General features: G+C 40.8%; 1 protein-coding gene across 8 annotated transcripts in view; it reads left to right on the top strand.

Annotated features, from left to right (window-relative positions):
* Positions 1-7,599: 7,599 nt before the first annotated feature.
* Positions 7,600-19,249, top strand: part of LPIN1 (lipin 1) — a 46,223-nt gene continuing 34,573 nt past the window's right edge. Inside the window, exons 1-4 of one of the 8 annotated variants that reach the window (XM_040552100.1) lie at positions 7,600-7,742; positions 15,947-16,147; positions 17,486-17,581; positions 18,839-19,173. In XM_040552100.1, coding sequence (XP_040408034.1) covers positions 15,956-16,147; positions 17,486-17,581; positions 18,839-19,173 — 623 coding nt within the window. In that variant the 5' untranslated portion in view covers positions 7,600-7,742; positions 15,947-15,955. The other 7 variants (XM_040552099.1, XM_040552097.1, XM_040552096.1 and 4 more) reach the window with 7 other exon arrangements.

Genomic DNA, 19,249 nt, shown 5'->3' with positions numbered 1-19,249 from the left:
GTCTCTGATGAATTCTCAGGTTTGCATAACAGAATATGTAAAGCATTCAGGCTGCCAGGACAAAGGCAGAATGTGCCAGACCTAATGAAATGGATTTCACTAACTTCACTGAAGTAAATGATGGACTTATGCAAAATGTTTGTATATAAGAAACATTGATGTCAAATGTATGGAACAGGGCGATATAATTTTCACAATGTGCTAATTCCTGAATGCAGCCATTTTATCAAACAAAATAAACAAACAAACAAAAACACAACCAAGAAATACTTTTTAAAAGTTCTATATGTGCAAGTGCTGGTAAGCTTTTTTAAAGTTGTGAACAGAAATACATGGACACAGAGTTACCTTCATTGCCTTTAATGTAAGGGTAGAGTCTAGAGAACGATAAGGAGAGCAGACAGAGTTCATTAGGGTTTCTTTGACAATATTTTAATACTGGACCAACCAAAATTGTTTCAGATTTCTCAGTTCAGCATTGAATTAGATTTCCTTACAATGGATTATTGCTGCATGAGAGACATTTGAATACATCACACTTTTTGGTCAGATTACATATCCATAATAACCCTCCTTTCAGACAGGTGTTCCACTTGCTAAAAGCTTGTGTCTGCTTTATACTTAGACTCATTTATATTTCAAAGTCTTTGTTCAAATATTAGTATTTAAATACTGAAATTCCCCATGGGATAAAATTACAATATCTGCTCGGTGTTCAACACAACAGGAAAAAAAAACAAAAAAAAAAACAAAAACAAACAAACAAAAAAAAAAAACAGAAAAAGGAAATATTTACTTACAATCTGCAGGCTGTACCTCCTCCATTAAATACTTCATTTTCAAATTCCAAATTGGCTGATATATTCTTAGTCACACCAAACCTAAGTTTAGTTTCACAAATAATTAATTTTAGACTGATGCTGATGAAGTGTATAACTTTCATTAGCACGATCAGGGATTATTGTGCCATGACACTTTTGGAGAGCCTACACTCATTTTGATGTCAAGAATATTTGGAGGGAAGGATTTACTAGTGGGTTGTCATGGACACTTCTCCCATTCATATAAACTTGAACATGAAACTGAAATAAAATATTTTCATGATTTTGCAAAGCCAATCACATCTGTTAACCATATAATACTCCAGACGCAGAAATCATAAGAGTGAATCCAGTTCTTTACATAACATCCCATAAGTATATGCACATCCTCACAGACATACAGAGTGATATTAGGTGCAAATTTGAAATCAATTACAATATTCCTGCTTTAAAATACCTGACTTAGTGGCACCAGTAAGAATTTTATGTATGTCCTGAGCCTAAACTAAGAGAGTGAACATGCTTAGATAAAGACTGCAGTAAACAACCTTATGTACTGATTAATTGCCTGGATTTGATGCAAGAAATTAAAGAGAATTTATTGTCCTGTCACTGCATCTGCACAGATTTAATTCTGTGCCTCAATTTGTGTCCACGATTTCAGTACAATCTTGATTATTATCTTTGTCAGTAACAAAGTATTTTTGAGAACAAATCATCTCTGAAGCAGTAAGATTGTTAGCTCTGACAGCAAGTAAGACTGAAAAGATCATTTTTTAAAGCCAAATATATTTTTAAACATTATTTTTTCCATACTACTCAAATTTTGCCTGAAAAAATATTATCACAAGCATTCAAAGGATGGCTGTACTTCAAATCCAGAACAAGCACAGTCCTTGTTATAAACTGTAATTACTAAAATCCCAATGGAAGAGAAGTGCAAAGAAAATGCCTTTCAAAGGGTTACCCCCAAACAGTACCTCATCTCTTCCTCTGAGCCACCTGATGCTGAGTCAGAGGCTGGAGATCAGAGAGGTCTGAAACCTGTGCTGCCAGGTGCTGCTGCCCAGCTGAGGCCTCCTCGCAGCTCAGCACAAGGCAATGAATGGAACGAAAATCCTGAGGGCCAAAGCTCTTCGCCAGGCTCGTACTTGTGCTCTCGTCTCGTTGTAACAGAAAGCCCCACAGAGGTAAAGCTGGCCCCCTTCAGCTTGGGGTGCAGGATCCAAACCTGTGGCACAGCTGAATTGGGGAAAGTGGAGAAGTGCCTTTTTAAGAAATACACAGACATTTTTGACTTCAAAGCCAAGTATACCTGCTTCTCGTAACTACAAGCAAACAACAGACAAAGTGAAGTCATTGAGAAGCAAACGTGCAGAATGACCACCCTCAGATACTGGTCTGCACAGAAGGGAAGAGTTTTTCTGTCACAGTGACAAACACCAGATACTGTTACTTTTATTATAAAACCTACTTTATTCACATTACTCTGCCAGTGGAGTTACAGGATGAGCTTCAATATGAGCTCTACTAGCACATAATGCATTGCCTACCATAAGAAAAGCTGTATAAAGCATATCTCTGTATCTTCCTTTACCTTAAGTTGGCTATAGCTGTTCAATTTTTGCTAGCTACAGGAAAGTGGGACTAGTTTGCATAGTAATGAGCTAACAATACAGGGAATTAATGTGATGTGCTGCTTTGCAGACCCTAAGCAATAATTTTAAGAACCTGTTTAGTAGGATAATTCAATATTTGCAGGCAGCCTGATGCAGATACTGTAGGCATTAGTATGAAGAAAGCAACAATCTTCCCAATAGAAGGAATTGGTTTCTGAATATCTTTTTAGGATTAAGGTCACTATTTTAACATCATTGTTTTTGTTTGCAAGGGATACAGGGACAACAAAGAAAAGATTATAACCTGTGATGTACAGCAGCTTTCTTCAGAGTTCGCAAAGCATGTTTTGTACTATTTTGTTCCAAACAAACAATACTGATCATCTTGTTTTTCATTTGCTGTGCTTTGAAACCAGTGTTCTGGGCAAAATGCATGGAATTACTGGATTGAAGAACAGGTAGCTTTGGGGCTGGAAAGCATTTCAGTCCAAAACAGGATGAAGGGTTTTTCTATGGAGGTGTATATGATCTTTCATTTCTGGTGTGTGTGTACATTTAAACATCAATATGCCTTTTGTCTGAGCAGAGCACAGGCCTGTGTTTGAACATGCCTGCTCAGGAATTCTGGGCTTTGGCTGAGGAAAGAGCATGTTGATGGTTTCAATCTTATATCCGTAATCTCCTATATTGTGATTGATTTGACAGGATTCACGATTTTCTAAGCATCCTAAGATTATATTTAGAGAGCTCAAGCTACTGATTTGGGCTAAATTACTTCCTGATGAGACTGTGCTGGTACAAATGGACCTCCAACAGGGCTGATATATTTAGCCTCCCTTGTTCATCATTTGAATACTCCTACCCTCTTTTGCTTTGGCTGTGTTTGGATCATAGGAGTCAATGCATGCCTCTGTTTCTCAGTAGCCAAGTATTCTGTAGCAGAAAGATGAGTTCTCACTGTGGAAAGAGTTCCTAGAATATAAAGGAAGCATTGAGGTTTTCATGGTTTTGCAAGGCTGGATGTGGATCTAAAAAAAAAAAAAAAAAAGAAAGGCTCTTTTAAGAACTTTCATTGTCAAGACATGTTACATTCTGAGAAGGAAAAAAAAAATCTTCAGTAGTTCACTGACTACAAATCCCCCTTTTGGGACTATTTCTTTCAGAGAGGGACAGGTAGAAAACAGTGTATCTGTCACAATACCAAGTCCAAAAGTACTTAGTTCAAAATCAAGTTTGGTTATGCAATACAGGCCTGATGGCATGACAGCTGATATGCGTCATTAGATGAACATTTCAGTACATGATCAGTGCCTCTTGCCCTGCCTCTAATTCCCTTTGTAACAGTTCCTGGAAAATAACAATCCTACAATCCTGACAAAATAATCCTCGGGTTCTCCTTTCACCTTCACTCCCCCTCTTCACTGACTTAGACTTTGTAGTCCTTTTGAGGGCATTACAGCCCTTCCGAGGATGATATCATCACCTCACCTCTTAGCATGAGGACAAAGAATGAAGATAAGAAATATCTAACAGGAGATGATGTCTAAGAAATCATCTAACATGCATGTAACTGGCGGGAGTCAGCAGACAATTACAGCACTGTGACCATATGGAAAGCAAAATCCAAAAGCTGAAGTTGGCAAAGTACAAGGAGCGCAGGTGGGGCAGACTTTACAGCTGGTGCAGGCCAGAAGCATCTGCCTAAATGTGACAGATGGAAGTGACTGACAAAAACAAGATTTTTTTCCCGTGGAATAAAGAATAAAATCTGTCCTGTTTAGCTTTATGTTGGACAAGGATGGCATTCTTCCTCTTTTTGACGTTGTTTTCTCCTCAGATCTTGAAGAAGCTGACACTGATACAGTGGGAACAGTCCCTCCCAGGAGCAGAGACAAAGCAAAACCAGCAGGATAGACAAAACTGGCAACAAGTTGAAGTCAAAGGGACCAAATGTTTTACAAATCTCTGCAACTAAATAACTTCTGTTCGTACTTTTTCTTAAAAAGTTTTCAAAGAAGTCAAGCAGATTAAATGCCAGGATTTACATGCTGCAGTAACCAGCACTACTATGCCTTCAAATGAAGGACAAATTCAAATACTAGATAATTGTACTTGAAGGGAAAAGAAAAATAAAGGGAAAAATTAATGTGAACAGGAGAGGGGATTCAATTATTCATTGAATGTACCATAGGCGCTATATTAAAATGTCTACTTACTTACATTAGGAGAATTATTATTTTGTTAAGATGATGGGACATTTAATCAGATAATTACAGAACAAGAGTCCAACTATTTTCTAATGTTTATTCTGGAATAAAACTAGATCGGCTCTTTATACTGCTTGAGCTACTGAGTTTAATACAGTGAAAATCAGCAGCAGATTCCAGAGCCATCTTTGCTTACGAGCTCATTATAAATTAACTAAAAGCTCAACTTTTCTATTTTCTGAATCCTTTTTACATGCACAGTGTGCATGCATTAACAATTGCAGTCATTCATAACCCAGGCATTACGTGCCTGAAGAAGAACTCCACTTCTAGTGGAGGGAAGGCCAGATATGACCGATAGTGCACTAAAAAATTAACTTTTTGGTTTGAGTGGAAATTTTGGTCACTAGCCAACATACTTGCCACGAAAATCTAGTGCCCCAAGACAGAACTGAACTTTTTAGTTTTATTTTTTTCCTGCATAAACTTGCATACTGCTTTCTAGTAATCTTGAGTTTTGTTAAACTTTCTGTGCTTTTAGACTTTTTTTTTTTTTTTTAACCTAGTTTTATTAATTATCAAAAGACTACACAGGTCAACCTTTTTATTACTTGTCTTTTCATAGTAACTGTGAGCCCAGATCATAGGCTGGACCTCCACTGTGCCAGAACTGTAAGCACACAAACTGAATAGACAAACTATGAGCTTTTTGGGACAGGAATCAAGAGTTAGGTGAGTCATAAAGGATGGATGCAGATCAGTGAAGGAATATAAAGAAACCCACATCCACGACCACTGGAAAGCTTGTATGGTATAAAAGATTATGTACTAGTGCTTGGTTATCTAGACAGATGTAACTGTTGAGAATAGTTGTGAGCCAAAGTGCTGCATAAATAAGGATTTCAGAATCAGTTAGCAGAGGTTGGTCCAGAAGTAATCTGAGGAATGCTGTCCTGTCCTGTGGTCACACCAGCAGTAAGAACAGCAGCACTAAGATGATCTCCTGCTGTTAACAGAAGCTTATAGTTGCTGTGCAAGCATTTGGCACTCTTCACAGCATCTTATTTCTATCACGGCTATATTTTCACAGCAACGTAGGAAAACATGACCCAGCACAGAAAACCGTTACAAATGTAGAGCATTATTTTGTGGGCTATTTTACGTCAAGCAGCAGATGGCTGGACATGGTAAATAGCTGAACACAGTACAGTATTTTCCAATGGTGAGGCTCTTTACTGGATTTCTGAAAGCAGCAGAGAAGGGCGGGTGTTGCTGAGGCTGTGGAAAGACAGTGGTTTTGATTCGATGTGTTATGATTATGTTTTTATTTAAATGTAGCAGGGAAAGACTGTAGTGGAATGGTATGTTAAAGCAGTCTTGGACTGTTACAGCCAGAGGACACCACCCACTCAGAGGGAACATGATACAGGATTGCATTCCACATGAATGCAGCAGACAGAGCTCTGATCAGGATCCACAGCCAGCACAGGCACAGCATCTTGTACTTACGGCAGGGATGGTGCTATTCACCAGCAGGTCTCATCGCCTGCAATGACTGCTGACAAGGAATTAGATATGACATGCCTGGGAAAAGAAAATGCAGGTGTTTCTGGGCTCAGTTGCGTATTGTTTTGTCTTTGGGAATAAATGAACATCCATGTTTGTTGTGCCCTGGCAGAAACTGGCATTGCTGACTTTGTTCTAAAACATAGATGAAATTGTTAGCGTATTTCTGTAACTGGAAATGGAGAACAGCAAACAGGAATTTGAGTCTGTGAGAGTGCATCAGGCTCCGTCACCCAGCAGTTCTTGTGAACTGTCCAAAGATTAGCCAGCGCTGAGCCAGAGTTAACAAAGCTACATAAAACTGTGGAAGAAAAAGAAGTTCAAAGGATTACAATTGGGTGATGAACTAGGGGAAACTGCAGAGAGATTGCTTTACAGTATAACTGGAAAGTTAACAGAAAATGGAAGATTTAATTGCTAATTACTCAACAAGGAACTCGTCACAGGCTTCAGCTGTGGTGGGGACTAGAACATGTAGACACATGAAAAAGACCTCTGAAAAACTTGTTTTCAAGCCTAACGTTGGCAGGCTCTTCTTCAACTAATGTATGAACTTTGATCCTGGTTTTTTGTGCACATTTTCTGTCCTCTTTTTTTTTCTGTGTTTTTCTGTTTCCTGCTCATTTGCTTTGCACTTAGCACCACCTACTTCTGCTTGCTGTAAGCTGACTTGAAAAGCGTGGACAATTCCTCTATCAGATAACTTTTATAATGGCTGTCCACTTCCCAATTTAATTGCACAAGACACCCAGTGCAAATGGATGTTACAACAGGGTTTTAATGGAAGGGAACCAGTATCTGGCGAAAAACTGATTTTCATCACATTTATGTGCTATGATATTGAACTAAGTGCTTCCTACTGTCTCCAGCATTTGAATTTGGGACCACTGACTTTCCGGGACTCCTTGCCTTTCCAGGACTTGCTCAGCAGTCCAGGCAGAACAATCCCCCCTTTCCACTCCCAGCTTTTCCCCAAGAGCAAACCTCAAGATGGGGGTGAAAAAGGGGTGGGGGGGAGGGGGGGGAGAGAAGCTATTTCCCTGCTTATTGTTTATGAATGTGAAGGGATGGTTTAAGTAAGCACTGCCGCTGCTGTCCCCACAAAAAGGGCCAGCTCTCCACAGCAGCTCCCGTTCTGGCAGCGGTCTGACTGACCTCCCTCCCCTCCATCCCCAGCACTGTTCCTGACAAACACCAGGCGCTTTACACCCAGGCCCTACAGGGACACAGAGGATAGGCCCAGCCGAGCCAGGCTCTCCCCCGTTAACTCTGCTCCCTGCAGCTGGCCCAGGGCCCTGCCTACCCCTCAGCCACCCCGCGACCCCCGGGGCCCCCCGAGATGGGGGAGCTCCAGCACCCGGGCCTGCTGTGCCCGGCAGGAGGCGGGTCCCGCCCGGGCACGGTCAGCCCCGTCCCGGGGCTCCCTTCACGCCCGCCCCGGTCCCTCCTCCGGGGCGGCCCCGGCGCTGTGGCTGCGGCGGGCGGAGCGGCCCCAGGCAGCCTGGGCCGAGGAGGAGGAGGTGGAGGAGGTGGGTGTCGGGGCTGTGCGGTGGGGAGGAAGGGATGGATGGGGCGAGCTGGACCCGCAGCTGTCTCCCCGGTACCCGCTGGGCAGCTGCTTTTTGCCTTGCTGCTTTTTGGAGGGGGCGACGGTGCTAGGAGGGAAGGAGGGAAGCAGCCGCGGGGAGGCTCGGGGATTGCAGAAGGGACAAAACCGTGCAGTGTTTTTGTTATCGCCGTCAGAAAGAGGAATTGTGCAGAGGCCTGTGCCGATAAGGCGAGCCCAGCGCTGATGCTGCAGGCTAACCAGCAAATTATTTATCCTTTCGCGTGTAAAGTCATCAGCCTCGATAGGCCCATTAACCTCTGATTTGGTTTGGTCCGGAGTGGGTTTTGGTGTGCTTTGTTTGTTTTCTCGGTGGTTGTAACTGTGTCAGTGCTGTCTTAGGAAAAAAAAAATACTGGCAGATGTTTAGTGTCTAAGGTTTTGCTGCCATCAGTGTATCCAGTTAGAAGCCGGACGGATATGCTTCTGTTACAGTAAAATGAGCCTAATTCCATCAACGAAACTGGAGAAAAGGTGGGAGACAGCGAAGAAGATAAAATAGGAAGGATTCAGTAATGTTAGTTTTAGGCATCAAGCCATGAAAACAGTTTCTGCTGGTTTTAGGTACTCTCTGCTACTCTCTGCTTTTCTGATAGCTCCATTTCAGAGTAAGACCACCTGATAACATCTACTTAAGGGAGTTGGGCAAGTGTCAGTCTTTGGCCCTTTTCCATACCAATGGATGTGCAGGTGTACATGTTTGTTTATCTATGAACACACAGACTCGGCAATCGCAAAAAGTATTTGAAGTATACTAAGAGCTCACTTTAAGCTGTGAAAACACTTGTATAGTTCAAAGAATGGACTTACTTTCCAATCCCACTGAAAGAAATGACACTGAGTCACATGAGGTATCAGCATGGAGTGGAACTACTGCTGTGCTTCCACTCTGATTTATATTCCTCCTCTGACATCAGAACAATACAAGAGAGCAGCACAAGACGTGACCTACAATATATTAACTCATTACTTCAAAAGTCCTTAGTTTTAAGGATCAGTTTGTACTTTCAATTTGTTGTGAAGTTTGATCCTATCTGTGCAGTACCAAGCAGGTGTCAGTCCATTTTGTATGGTTTTGGTGGTGTTAGTTTTCAGTGCTGATACCAGGGAAAGATTGAGAGAATTGGGAGTGTATTTGGGAAGTTGGTGGGTGACCACGGTCATAGACTTAAAGTGGTCATGAAGTAGTTCTCTTGGATATAGCCACCCTGACTGTGGGACTAGAGGCCAGTCCTCCCTCTGTTTACATGTGAGGATTCATTACAGGTTTTGAGTCTTTAGCTTGAGTCTGTGACTTCAGCTGCTCTCAAGAGAATATCCCACCGTTTACGGGACCTTTATCAAGTATTGGACCAAATAATGTTTCAGTTATTTTAGTGAAGGCGGTGGTGGAATCTTTAGCAATACCAGAACCGAGTCACCTGAAAGTCAAAGTCTGTCTGGGTGTGAGCCTGGGTGAGTGAGCAGGTTCTGGGAGAGATGAGCAGCTTGGAAGAGGTTTGACATTTGATCCATTTGACTCAGTGGCCATTATAAGAACTCGCAGTTTTTGGCACTGTGCATGGCTAACTTGGAATAGGAGTCAAATAGTTCCTAATAGAATTAAGCCCAGAATAATCCCATGCCTAAAGTATTTCTGCTGGCAGGAAGCAAAATGCTCTTACTCTAGTGTTGAGCCAGCTGCATGGTGCTTTCTGATTGGGGATGAGCAAGTGAATTGCACCTGTCCCCAGTTGATGAGAAGTATTGTCAAATCACCTGCAGGAATGTGGTCAGGCTCAGACCGCTGTGCTTGTGATGAAGTCTGGAAAAAAATTGCACATATTCAGATTTGTGCTAGAGTCTTCTGTCCTATGGACAAAACAACCAGGACCACACTGCCCAGCAGAGTGCTCTGGAGTTCTCCCCCCACAGCTCGTCCATATCAGGAATGTGGCTGCTTTTGGCTCCCTTCCGGCTTGTGTGTCCAGGTTTCCTTTCCCAGGACAAAAATGTGCAAGGAGAATGTTCGGCTGTGTCTTCCTCGGATGAGCTTGGCGTGCTGCCACATGATATAGCCACACTGATAGACCCCGCTTGAAACCGGTGGGAGTTAACTATCCTCTAGATCTCAGCCTCAGTAACTTGGACAAGATGATGGCTGAATCCTGTAGCAAAGGAGGGACCTAAACTGAAGCTTGCTCAAGTCCTGCACAGTGTCTTCACTATTTCTCTAGAGAAGGTAAATCCAGGCCCTGATTTTGCTCTGAGAGACAGGTGCAACTTTTGGGTTCTGCCAGGGATTTTATTCAAAAAAGTGGGATTGAGATTCATGGCAGTGACCCTGGGTTGGATCGATGTTGGGTATACAAGGTAGTAAAGAAAAAAGGCTTTCAAAAGTTACTAATGATTTTCAGTTTCCAGCCAGAAATTAAAAGGTTTAACTGTGATAGTCACACAGCGCTGGTGATTTCACAAGATGCTGACCATTCACTAATGAATATAAATGCCTCTTTTAAAAAAGTAGAGCATTGGTTTTTATGAACTTTTGTAGCTAAGAAGTCGTCGTTACTGTGACTGCTATACAGACATGAAGGGTTTATCTTAATTTTGAAAAAAAATCCCTCTAGGGAATCTTTATCTAAAATATTTCCTTCTCTTCCCTATGTTTTTATAATAAATCTTTTTAGAATGTAAGCTTTGATAAGATTTGTCACAGTAAAGAATATGGCAATAGAAGAATTCCATTAACTGCTGTAGAGGGAGTTGGTGTTCAACACTGCAAACAGACTGAATTGCTTCAGAGTCAAGGAAAGAAATGTTTAGTGCATAATAAAACAGTAGCAGTAAGCACTTACCTAGGAGTCTCTTAAATGTTGCCACTTACTTTGCGAGTGGAATAATTCACTGAAAGGGGCCAAAGTCTGATCCCCAAGTGCAGTCCAGTCTCTCTCAAGCTTTACATCTTCAAAACAGAAACCAAGGGCAGACCAGGGGACCAGACGGACCAGGCTTGTAAAGCTGTCATCGTTTCGGCGTCAGAGGCAGAGCTGCAGTGATTTATTTTAACTGAACACTGGCTCGTTAGTTTTGGCTCCCTTTCACCGTTTTGCAAGTTGTAAGGAAAAGTTCTCAGGAAAAGTCGATTTGTTTTGTGCCTCAGTTGTGGACCAGGGTCTCATCATGACCTAATGTATTAAAAGCATAACCAAACGATATGTCTGTATCTGATGTTTTTCCTTGAGCTTTGTAACATAAAACCCATTTGGTTTGTGTTACATTTACCATAGCTGCAAATGTTCCTCTCATGGCCTGCAAAACCAGAGCACAGTCTGGACTGCAGAGCCCTGGCAAAAGGGTTGGAAGGGACCTAAATGTTACCTCCATGCTAATGACTGAAATGGTGCCAAAGGCTGTGATTGGCGGCTGGACCAGTGAGCACACGCTGTTCACAGCTATTCTATGAAGCTCTCTTAACCTTTAAAAGAAGGCAACTGCATCTCAGCTGGTCTTGGGAGTGGTCTCCAGTGCACCTTAACTACTGCTACTGCTGATGGACTAACTGCTAGGCCTGTGTGCCTGAGAACTGCTGGTGTGCCAAAAATGTACCAGAAGCAGGTTTTGTAGTTCAAATCGATTCATTGTTGACCAAATGGTAATGGTTGTATCTGTGGTGTGATGTGGTTTGGACATGGGCACAGTGACAATCTCTGTCCCAAAGATGAGGGTTGCCTCTTCCTGAACTGGTCCCAGCAGATGTTTGTCTGTCCTGGTTTCAAAATTTTCTGTACTGGAGTTTTCATATGCTCCAGTGTGTTCCAGTTTTTAGTTATCCTTATAGCATGCTACCTAAATCACGTTTCTTCAAAAGCTGTCTGTCTTTGGAGCATGTCAAATAGCACCCATATCCCAAAATAATTCAGATGTCTTTTGGAGATCCATTATTCATTGTGTTGTGGCACCTGAGGAAATGCTGGCTCTTGCAAAAGCAAAAGATATCTTTGATTCCAATAACTGTCAGTGTCTTATTGTAGAAAATAAAGCAAAGAAACTGGAAATGGTGTGGAGAAGAGCTGGGCTGGAAAAAATGGGCCAGGAAGGTTACAATTTCCAGCTTTTCCAGTGGAATTATGGCAGTCTGGGGTACTTGTATGGAAGAAGCAGATGATCTAGATGGTGGTGCATTTGAACTAAATATGGCATCCAGTAGAGCAGGGACTTGAAGAATTAACTTTGTTAGGTCACTCTTTACTAAGTTAATAAATTTGTAAAGTGGTAAGTTACACCTAGCTATTTATCTTTTGCTTATTTTTCCACGAGATGATCAAATCTGAAAAATGACTGCTGTCTTTAACATTCAAAAGGGTTGGAAATTTCCTGAGCCTCCTGGCAGGGGATGGTAGTTAATTTGACATAAAAAATGATACTAGAAAGTACTTCCAATTTCATAATAGATGCATAATGTAGGGCAGTGGACAGTCTACTGGCAAAGACGAGGAGACTCAGCGCATTTGATAATCGTGACAGAAGCTGTACAGACTGCTCTCACTTGCTGTAAGCTTAGATCAGAAAGATTCTGAATTTTCCCAGCACAGGAAAATATTTTATGCTTTGTCCACTAGCTTGCCTCGATGGTATGAGAACCAAGTTTTGCTAAATTCAGTCTAATTAAGAAGCAGGCAGTGGGGGTTAAAGCCATGACGTAAACCCGTGTTTACTGCTGGAGTTGCTGCCGCCTGGTTAGTAAGTAAAAGACTTCTTGGAGCAGCCGGAGTAAAATGCTGCTCCAAAACCACACGCAGTCTCGCCGGGGTTTGAGGAATGCTGTTTTCCTGGAGTACTGACATAATATGGGCTGACTTTAGGTTCAGGGGATAAACTTGAAAACTCCAGACTCCAAACAATCTCAGCTTTCATTGGCTTGTGTAAAAGTTAGGCCAAAGGGCCCACCCCCCTCACAGTCCTGTTTCTGACCTATCCCGCATTAAAACTCCAGCATCTTTTGTTCCCTACGTTGGAAATATAAAATAATTTTTGTGTGTTTTCCTGAGGAAACGGGGCTTGTGTGATTTAACTGCCAGTCTGTTTTAATTCTGTGGTGATTTTATTGCACAGGCCAGGTTGAGCCTGACAGGAGTGTCCACCACCGGCTGGCCCTTTGGACGTGGCACTTTTGAAGGACTTCCCCTGTGAGGAAGCAAGCAGTGCTGTGCCTGCGGGCCTCAGAGGGTAGTGTCTAATTTTGAATTCACAGGTATAAAAATAATTTCTGTGTCCTGAGACAGGGCAGGCACTGTGGCTAAGATTTGTCACAGTTGTTGCAGAATAGTTGCAGAAGTCTCTGCTTAGGAGATCAGGAGACCTGCTGATGTGACTTGTTGGGATGAAGCATGAGCCCTTTGTTTTGTTTTGTTTTGTCTATAACCCTCCTGAAGAGTGGGGTGTATGTGCTGTCCCAGCAGGTCCTTCCCCACCAAGGAAAAGGAAGTTGTGGCTGTGCTGCACCTAGAAATTTTGTTGTGTATGCAGACCAAGCATTAACAGGAGTGACCTACACCGTGTAATTTTGAGTCTAAATGTAGCCATCTTTAAGTTTAATGTTAGCTCAGTAAGAAATCTGTTTCTTACTGTGCTTTAGGTTAGAAAAATGCCACAGAGAAACTGAAGTATTTTTCCAAAGCAAAGATGATTTTAAAAATTTGCTTACATCTGTTAACTCTGGAGGCTCTTTTCTGAACTTAGGTCTGTGCGTGTGGTGCCTGCTTTTTAAAGAGCTCAGATGAGGGCTACCAAAATAATTAGGTGATTGGAGCTCCTGACATTTAGGAGAGGCAGGGAGAGCTCGTTTTGCTTGTCTTCAGGGTACTCAGCTACCTGTTGGGGGGTACAGAGGAAACAGAGCCAGCATCTTCTTCGAGGTGCGTGGGTACAGGACAAGAGGCAATGAACACAAGTTGCAGCTCGGGAAATTCTGATGAGATATTAGGGAGAAAATTGTCACTGTGAGGACAGTCAGACATGGGAGCAGGTGCCTGGAGAGGCTGTGAAATCTCAATCCTGAGGACACTGGGAACTCAGTGGGACCAAGGTCCTGGGCAAGCTGGTATATGCTGACCCTCCTTTGAGCACCCTTTTGGAGCAGGTGACCTCCAGAAGTCCCTTCCGACCTGTTGTTCTGTGAGTCTGTGACACAGCATAGGGTGTGTCATGAGTTAAGGTTCTCTGTGAAACAGCTCACTGCTGGATTTGCATTCAGGAAAGTATGTTACTAATGTATGAATTGTAGGAGCCCAGCAGTGCTGCTGCTAGTTGAACGCTGGAGAACTGAATATGATGACTCTTCCTGCCATGAAGTTTTCCCATGCTGACTTTTCAGTAGGTGGCACTTTCTAGACGCCTGAGTATGGGCTGTGAGAAAACGCTTCACCAAGCAGTATTTAGGGATCTTTCTTTCAGCAGTTAGCATCTTCTGTAATGCTAAATACTTTGAAAAAGTCACTTCAGTTTCCAAAGTTAGTGCCTAGTTTTAATCTTTTTGAGATTCCATTTCCCAACTGTCAAATGGGGAGAGCATCATCACTTTCAGCAGCAGTGTAGTGACGACTACATAAAGCCCAAAGGAACATAAATAATTCTCCCTTCAGAACATGGTTTGTGTCCTGGCGCTTATGTATTGCCATAGAAACACAGAAGAAAACAAAGCTGTGTTTCATCTGATGTGGAGGGACTGCTGGAAAAAGAACAAAACAAAACAGGTGATCATTAATTAATTAGAACAGTTATGCATGAAAGGACCAGCCTTAATTATCACAATTCCTCACTTTACAATTTTCCGTGGTAGTACCTTCATTTTATTATTTTTGTTTGTTTGTTTCTAAATAAAAATCCCTGCTAAAAATTGGAGCTATTTTCACAGCATTTCACATTTGCATCTTTTTGTTGTTTCTGAGAGAACAGAGCTGAAAGGGAGCCTGTGTTGCTGCAGATGCTGCTGCTTAACCCATGCCGTGAGCTCAGTGCAGGGACTGTCTCTCAGGCTCTGAGCTCAGCTCTGTTCTCATGCCCATCAGCAGGAGTTTTACCATTGCCTACCCTGCGAGTGTCTCTTTTTTTTTAATTTCCAGGTGATGTACAGCTCAGCAGAGAACTTGGATGTGAAGCATATGTGTTATACCGAGTGCATAAGGACTTCCCTGAAAGCAGTAGCTCAGAATCTGCAAGAAGCGTTGGAAAAATAAGGGAGATAATAGACATTAAAAGTCCCCGGTGTTCTGGAGGGTATCTGCTCAAATTCGTTCATATTCTGAGAGGCCTTAAAAGACTTTTTGAATTTTTGAGTGCCTAAGTATGTGCCCTGTCTCGTGTAGGGGAGTGTGTGTATTAACAGAGCATAAACAGGATGTGCATTAACAGAGCAGAAGTGGGAGACTATGCTAAACAAATCCATGAGCAGGGGAAATAAAGCCAGCCAACCAATCATTTCATCCATCAGCACATGCCTAATTTTTAATAAACCTGCTGATACTAAAAGTCTGTTTTAAAAGAATGGTAAAGTTGCATTAGACGGTACTCTAATATTTGGCAGTTCTAGAGTGAAGGTTGCTTGTCAAACCTTAACGTGTATCCATTTTGTGTCTGACTTATCATAATCTTTTAACTGGAGAAATCCCATAAAATGGGAGAATAGTCTTTGCCTTTAATGTAGTGGAAAATTAGAAACCATTCACTTGCCCTGCCCTTAAAAGCCTGTAGAAATACACAAGAAAAGTATATCCATGCTGAGAGCACAATAATTGATAGGATGAGATGTTATTTTGGAAGTAATGCTTTTCTCTTCAGAGATAATTAGAAACTTTTATGAGTTGCAGAGTCTAGAAGTCTGACGGAGGTTTTAAATGCAACTAATTTTATGAACTTTTGAAAGCTGTATAATTCTCCGAGTTAAAAGGTCTCTTTTTACCTTTGCCTTTCAATAGCTCTCTACACGTCAGCTGAAAATAAATCAGGTCAGAAATCCTGATTTTATGTGAAGTTATTAATTCGTGAAACAAAAGAAAAACCCATTGCTGGGATCTGAAATATCTTGGTCTCAAGTGTCTCTAAAATATAAAGCAGGAAACAAAACATTGTTTATCTTTTGCTTTTCAGGTCCAAACCATGAATTACGTCGGACAGTTAGCAGGGCAAGTGTTTGTAACTGTGAAGGAGCTCTATAAGGGACTAAACCCAGCCACGTTGTCGGGATGTATAGATATAATCGTTGTACGTCAGCCGGATGGAAATCTTCAGTGTTCCCCCTTCCATGTACGCTTTGGGAAAATGGGAGTTCTACGTTCTAGGGAGAAAGTGGTAAGAAAATGCACACCATTGGTATGTTCTGTCTGTGGGTTGACTGGAATGGCATGAGTTACTGAATGTTTTGTGGTATGCTAGTCAAGGTTTTCTTTAGACAGTCTTTACAATGTGCTCAAATTGAGGGAAGCTTCAATTAAAATGGTTGTTACAGATTATTGCATTTCAAAGTGTAATTTGTAAGACATTGTCATAGACAATGTAAGACATTGTAATAGACAAAAGACATTTGTAATAAAAATTAAAGAAGAAATAATTATGTGATTTATTTTCGGTAGAGCAAAATTTTGAATGTGCTAATTTGGGTAAGTACTCAATTTCATTACTGACTATGTATTAAGACTCCTTTGTTTTACACATGTATTGATAGTTACAAAAAAGGAATTAATATTGAAGTAATATTTTCAGATTAACAGAATGTTAAAGTCAGTTGAAGCTAGAAAAAGCTGGGAGGACTTTAGATAAATGTAATCAAGCTGAATGACCTGGCAACATGATATCAGATGAGAAGTTGCCAGTGACTAAAGCAAGACAGATTATTTTAGGAAATATTGTGTAACTACATATAGTCTGAGTTCTGATGGTAGCTATAATTGTTCAGCAGAAAGATTCAAATGTCACCATGCACATTGTTCAATTTTTACATGAATTAGAAAGGAATACAAATATTTAGGATGGATAAAAGTTGAAATTGTTAATATGCCAAGAATATCCTGTGTCCTGAAATGTAACATAAATGTGTCCAAGTACCCCCAAAATACCGTGAAAATGGATTTTGTGGCAAAAAATGGTTATAGGCAAAGAGAGAGGTCCTCCTGAGAAGAAATGGAAATGGTTGGGGCTGTACAGCATTGAGGTAGATGTGTGGAAAAAAATCAATATGTGAATTGTGTAGAGAATATAAATCAGTTTTTATTTGTGCTTCTCGTAGTGTCTGTCTAATGAATTTGAAAGGCAGGATGTTAAGAATTTCCAAGTGGAAGTACTTTTTGCGTGATGCAAAATTAGGCTATGAATTAAAAGGGAGAAAAGATTTATGTGATGAGTGAAGCATCCAGAATTACATTTAAAAAGATTCAGGACTTTCTGTAATGGATATATACCTTCCTGAGTAGAGGAGCAAGACACCGGTGAGCTGAACAAATTAGGACAACATACTGACAATTGATGGCCTTGTGAAGGGGTGAGGAGAGAAACAGAGGAGTTTGTGTTTATTACAAGGTTTCCTATGCTTCTCTGAGAAGCATTTGTCCTGTGACAATAGTAGGACAGCTGAACAGAAACTGTATACCATAAACTTTATTTCCAGTTAAAGAAAATGTTATTTTCTTCCAGGTTGACATAGAAATTAATGGAGAGGCTGTAGATTTGCACATGAAACTAGGAGACAATGGAGAGGCTTTTTTTGTTCAGGAGATGGATAATGATAAGGTAAGAGTCAAAATTTTAGTTGGTTAAAATTCAATGCTTAACTCATCAAAGTCAGTTTTGAATTTAGGAATTTTGTTGAAGAACATATCTTTATCCATTTTATAATTTTGAAAGTTTCTGGACATTTTTCTGCTATGGAAATTCAATACCATACAGCTTTTATAGATAAATATATATATTTATTTATTTTTTTGAGTTGCTGAGGTTGGAACAATCTGAAGAAAGTAGTCACATAACTAAAAATATCAGAGTTTATATGCATGTCAGTGTGTGAACAGAATAACTTGTACACAGTTCATACGATCCAAATATATGTGCAACAGAGGATGATATTCCCATGGACCTGTTTTTTGCAGAAACATTTGCTTTGAACGCATATGCTCAGCAGACTGCCAATATAAAGTGCACATGCCTTCTAAACTTCTGCGCACAGAGTAATTCTAGTAATTCTGGTACTCACCAAAGATGTGATCTTACGACTACTATTCATGTGGAATTACATTTAAAGGAGAATGCTGCTGTTGAGCTGTGTGGTTAAGTACTAGTCTTTGTAAGTTATGGTCATACTAGTTTTGAGTAGTTCACATGTAATGTAATGTAACATAGAAAAAGCCCTTTAAAGGCATTGCGCTTCAGATATTCCCAATAATTTTTGTTACTAGCCAAAGTGGGATGAATGTTCAAATTTTTCTACTGAGTACAATACTACTGGTTTCAGGTGAGATTTCTGCCTATGGGGTGTTTTCATCTCTATATCTTTATAAAGTCTTCTATGTGCTAACAGTTATTTGGTGACTGAAAAAAGCTAGAAATGTTTCCATTTGTGTCTAGAGTTGTGTACATATATTACTGCATAAGAGAATGTTCATGTGACCTAGTTATAAACTGCTGACCTACCTTGACCAGTATCTTCCTCTGAGTCGTGAAGGAGAATTGGATTTTACAAAATGTTCATGTTGAAAAGTAGGATTTTGTTTCTGCTCTGTATCTGGCATCAGGTGAATAGAGACTCATGACACAAACTGGCTAATATTAGATCCTCTATGCTAAGAGTATTGTTCCTGGCTTGTTTAGGGAGATGCAGCTATGGAACAATTGCCATGTGCAATAGGATCATGCTGAGCATCCAGATGCCAGATCTTAGCTACTTTTCTGAAGAGTAAATGACTTTCAGTGATCGTGCATAGAATTTAAAACTAGATTTATGACTAGCAGAGGAACTAATATGTTGCATGCTTTGGATTTTTACTTTCTCAGGAGGTAATTCCTTACCATCTCTCTACATCCCCTATTATATCTGAGGGAACTGCTTTAATGGAAGCTCAGCTGAAGAGAAACTCTATTGACAGGATAAGAAACCTGGACAACAGTGCATCCTCACAAGTATTGCCCCAAACTCATGGATCCCAGCCTGGTACTGAAACATCTCCAGTTTGTAACTCTGTGAAAAAAAGGAGGAAAAAGAGGAGGAAATCAACTCATAAAATAGACAGCTTAAAAAGAGAAGACAATGGAGACACATCAGAAGATGAAGACATGTTTCCTATAGAGATTAGCTCTGAGGAAGAAAAGGAACCATTGGACAATTCAAGGTATTACAGCGGAATTGAGATACGTAATAGAAACCTAATGTTAGGTTTATGTTCTATTCTGTACCTTCTGACAGTG

This window comes from Cygnus olor, chromosome 3 (genome assembly GCF_009769625.2).
Source record: "Cygnus olor isolate bCygOlo1 chromosome 3, bCygOlo1.pri.v2, whole genome shotgun sequence".
Taxonomy (NCBI): Eukaryota; Metazoa; Chordata; class Aves; order Anseriformes; family Anatidae; genus Cygnus; species Cygnus olor.
Note: the sequence above shows the minus strand (reverse complement) of the source record. Positions and strands in the feature narration are given on the sequence as shown.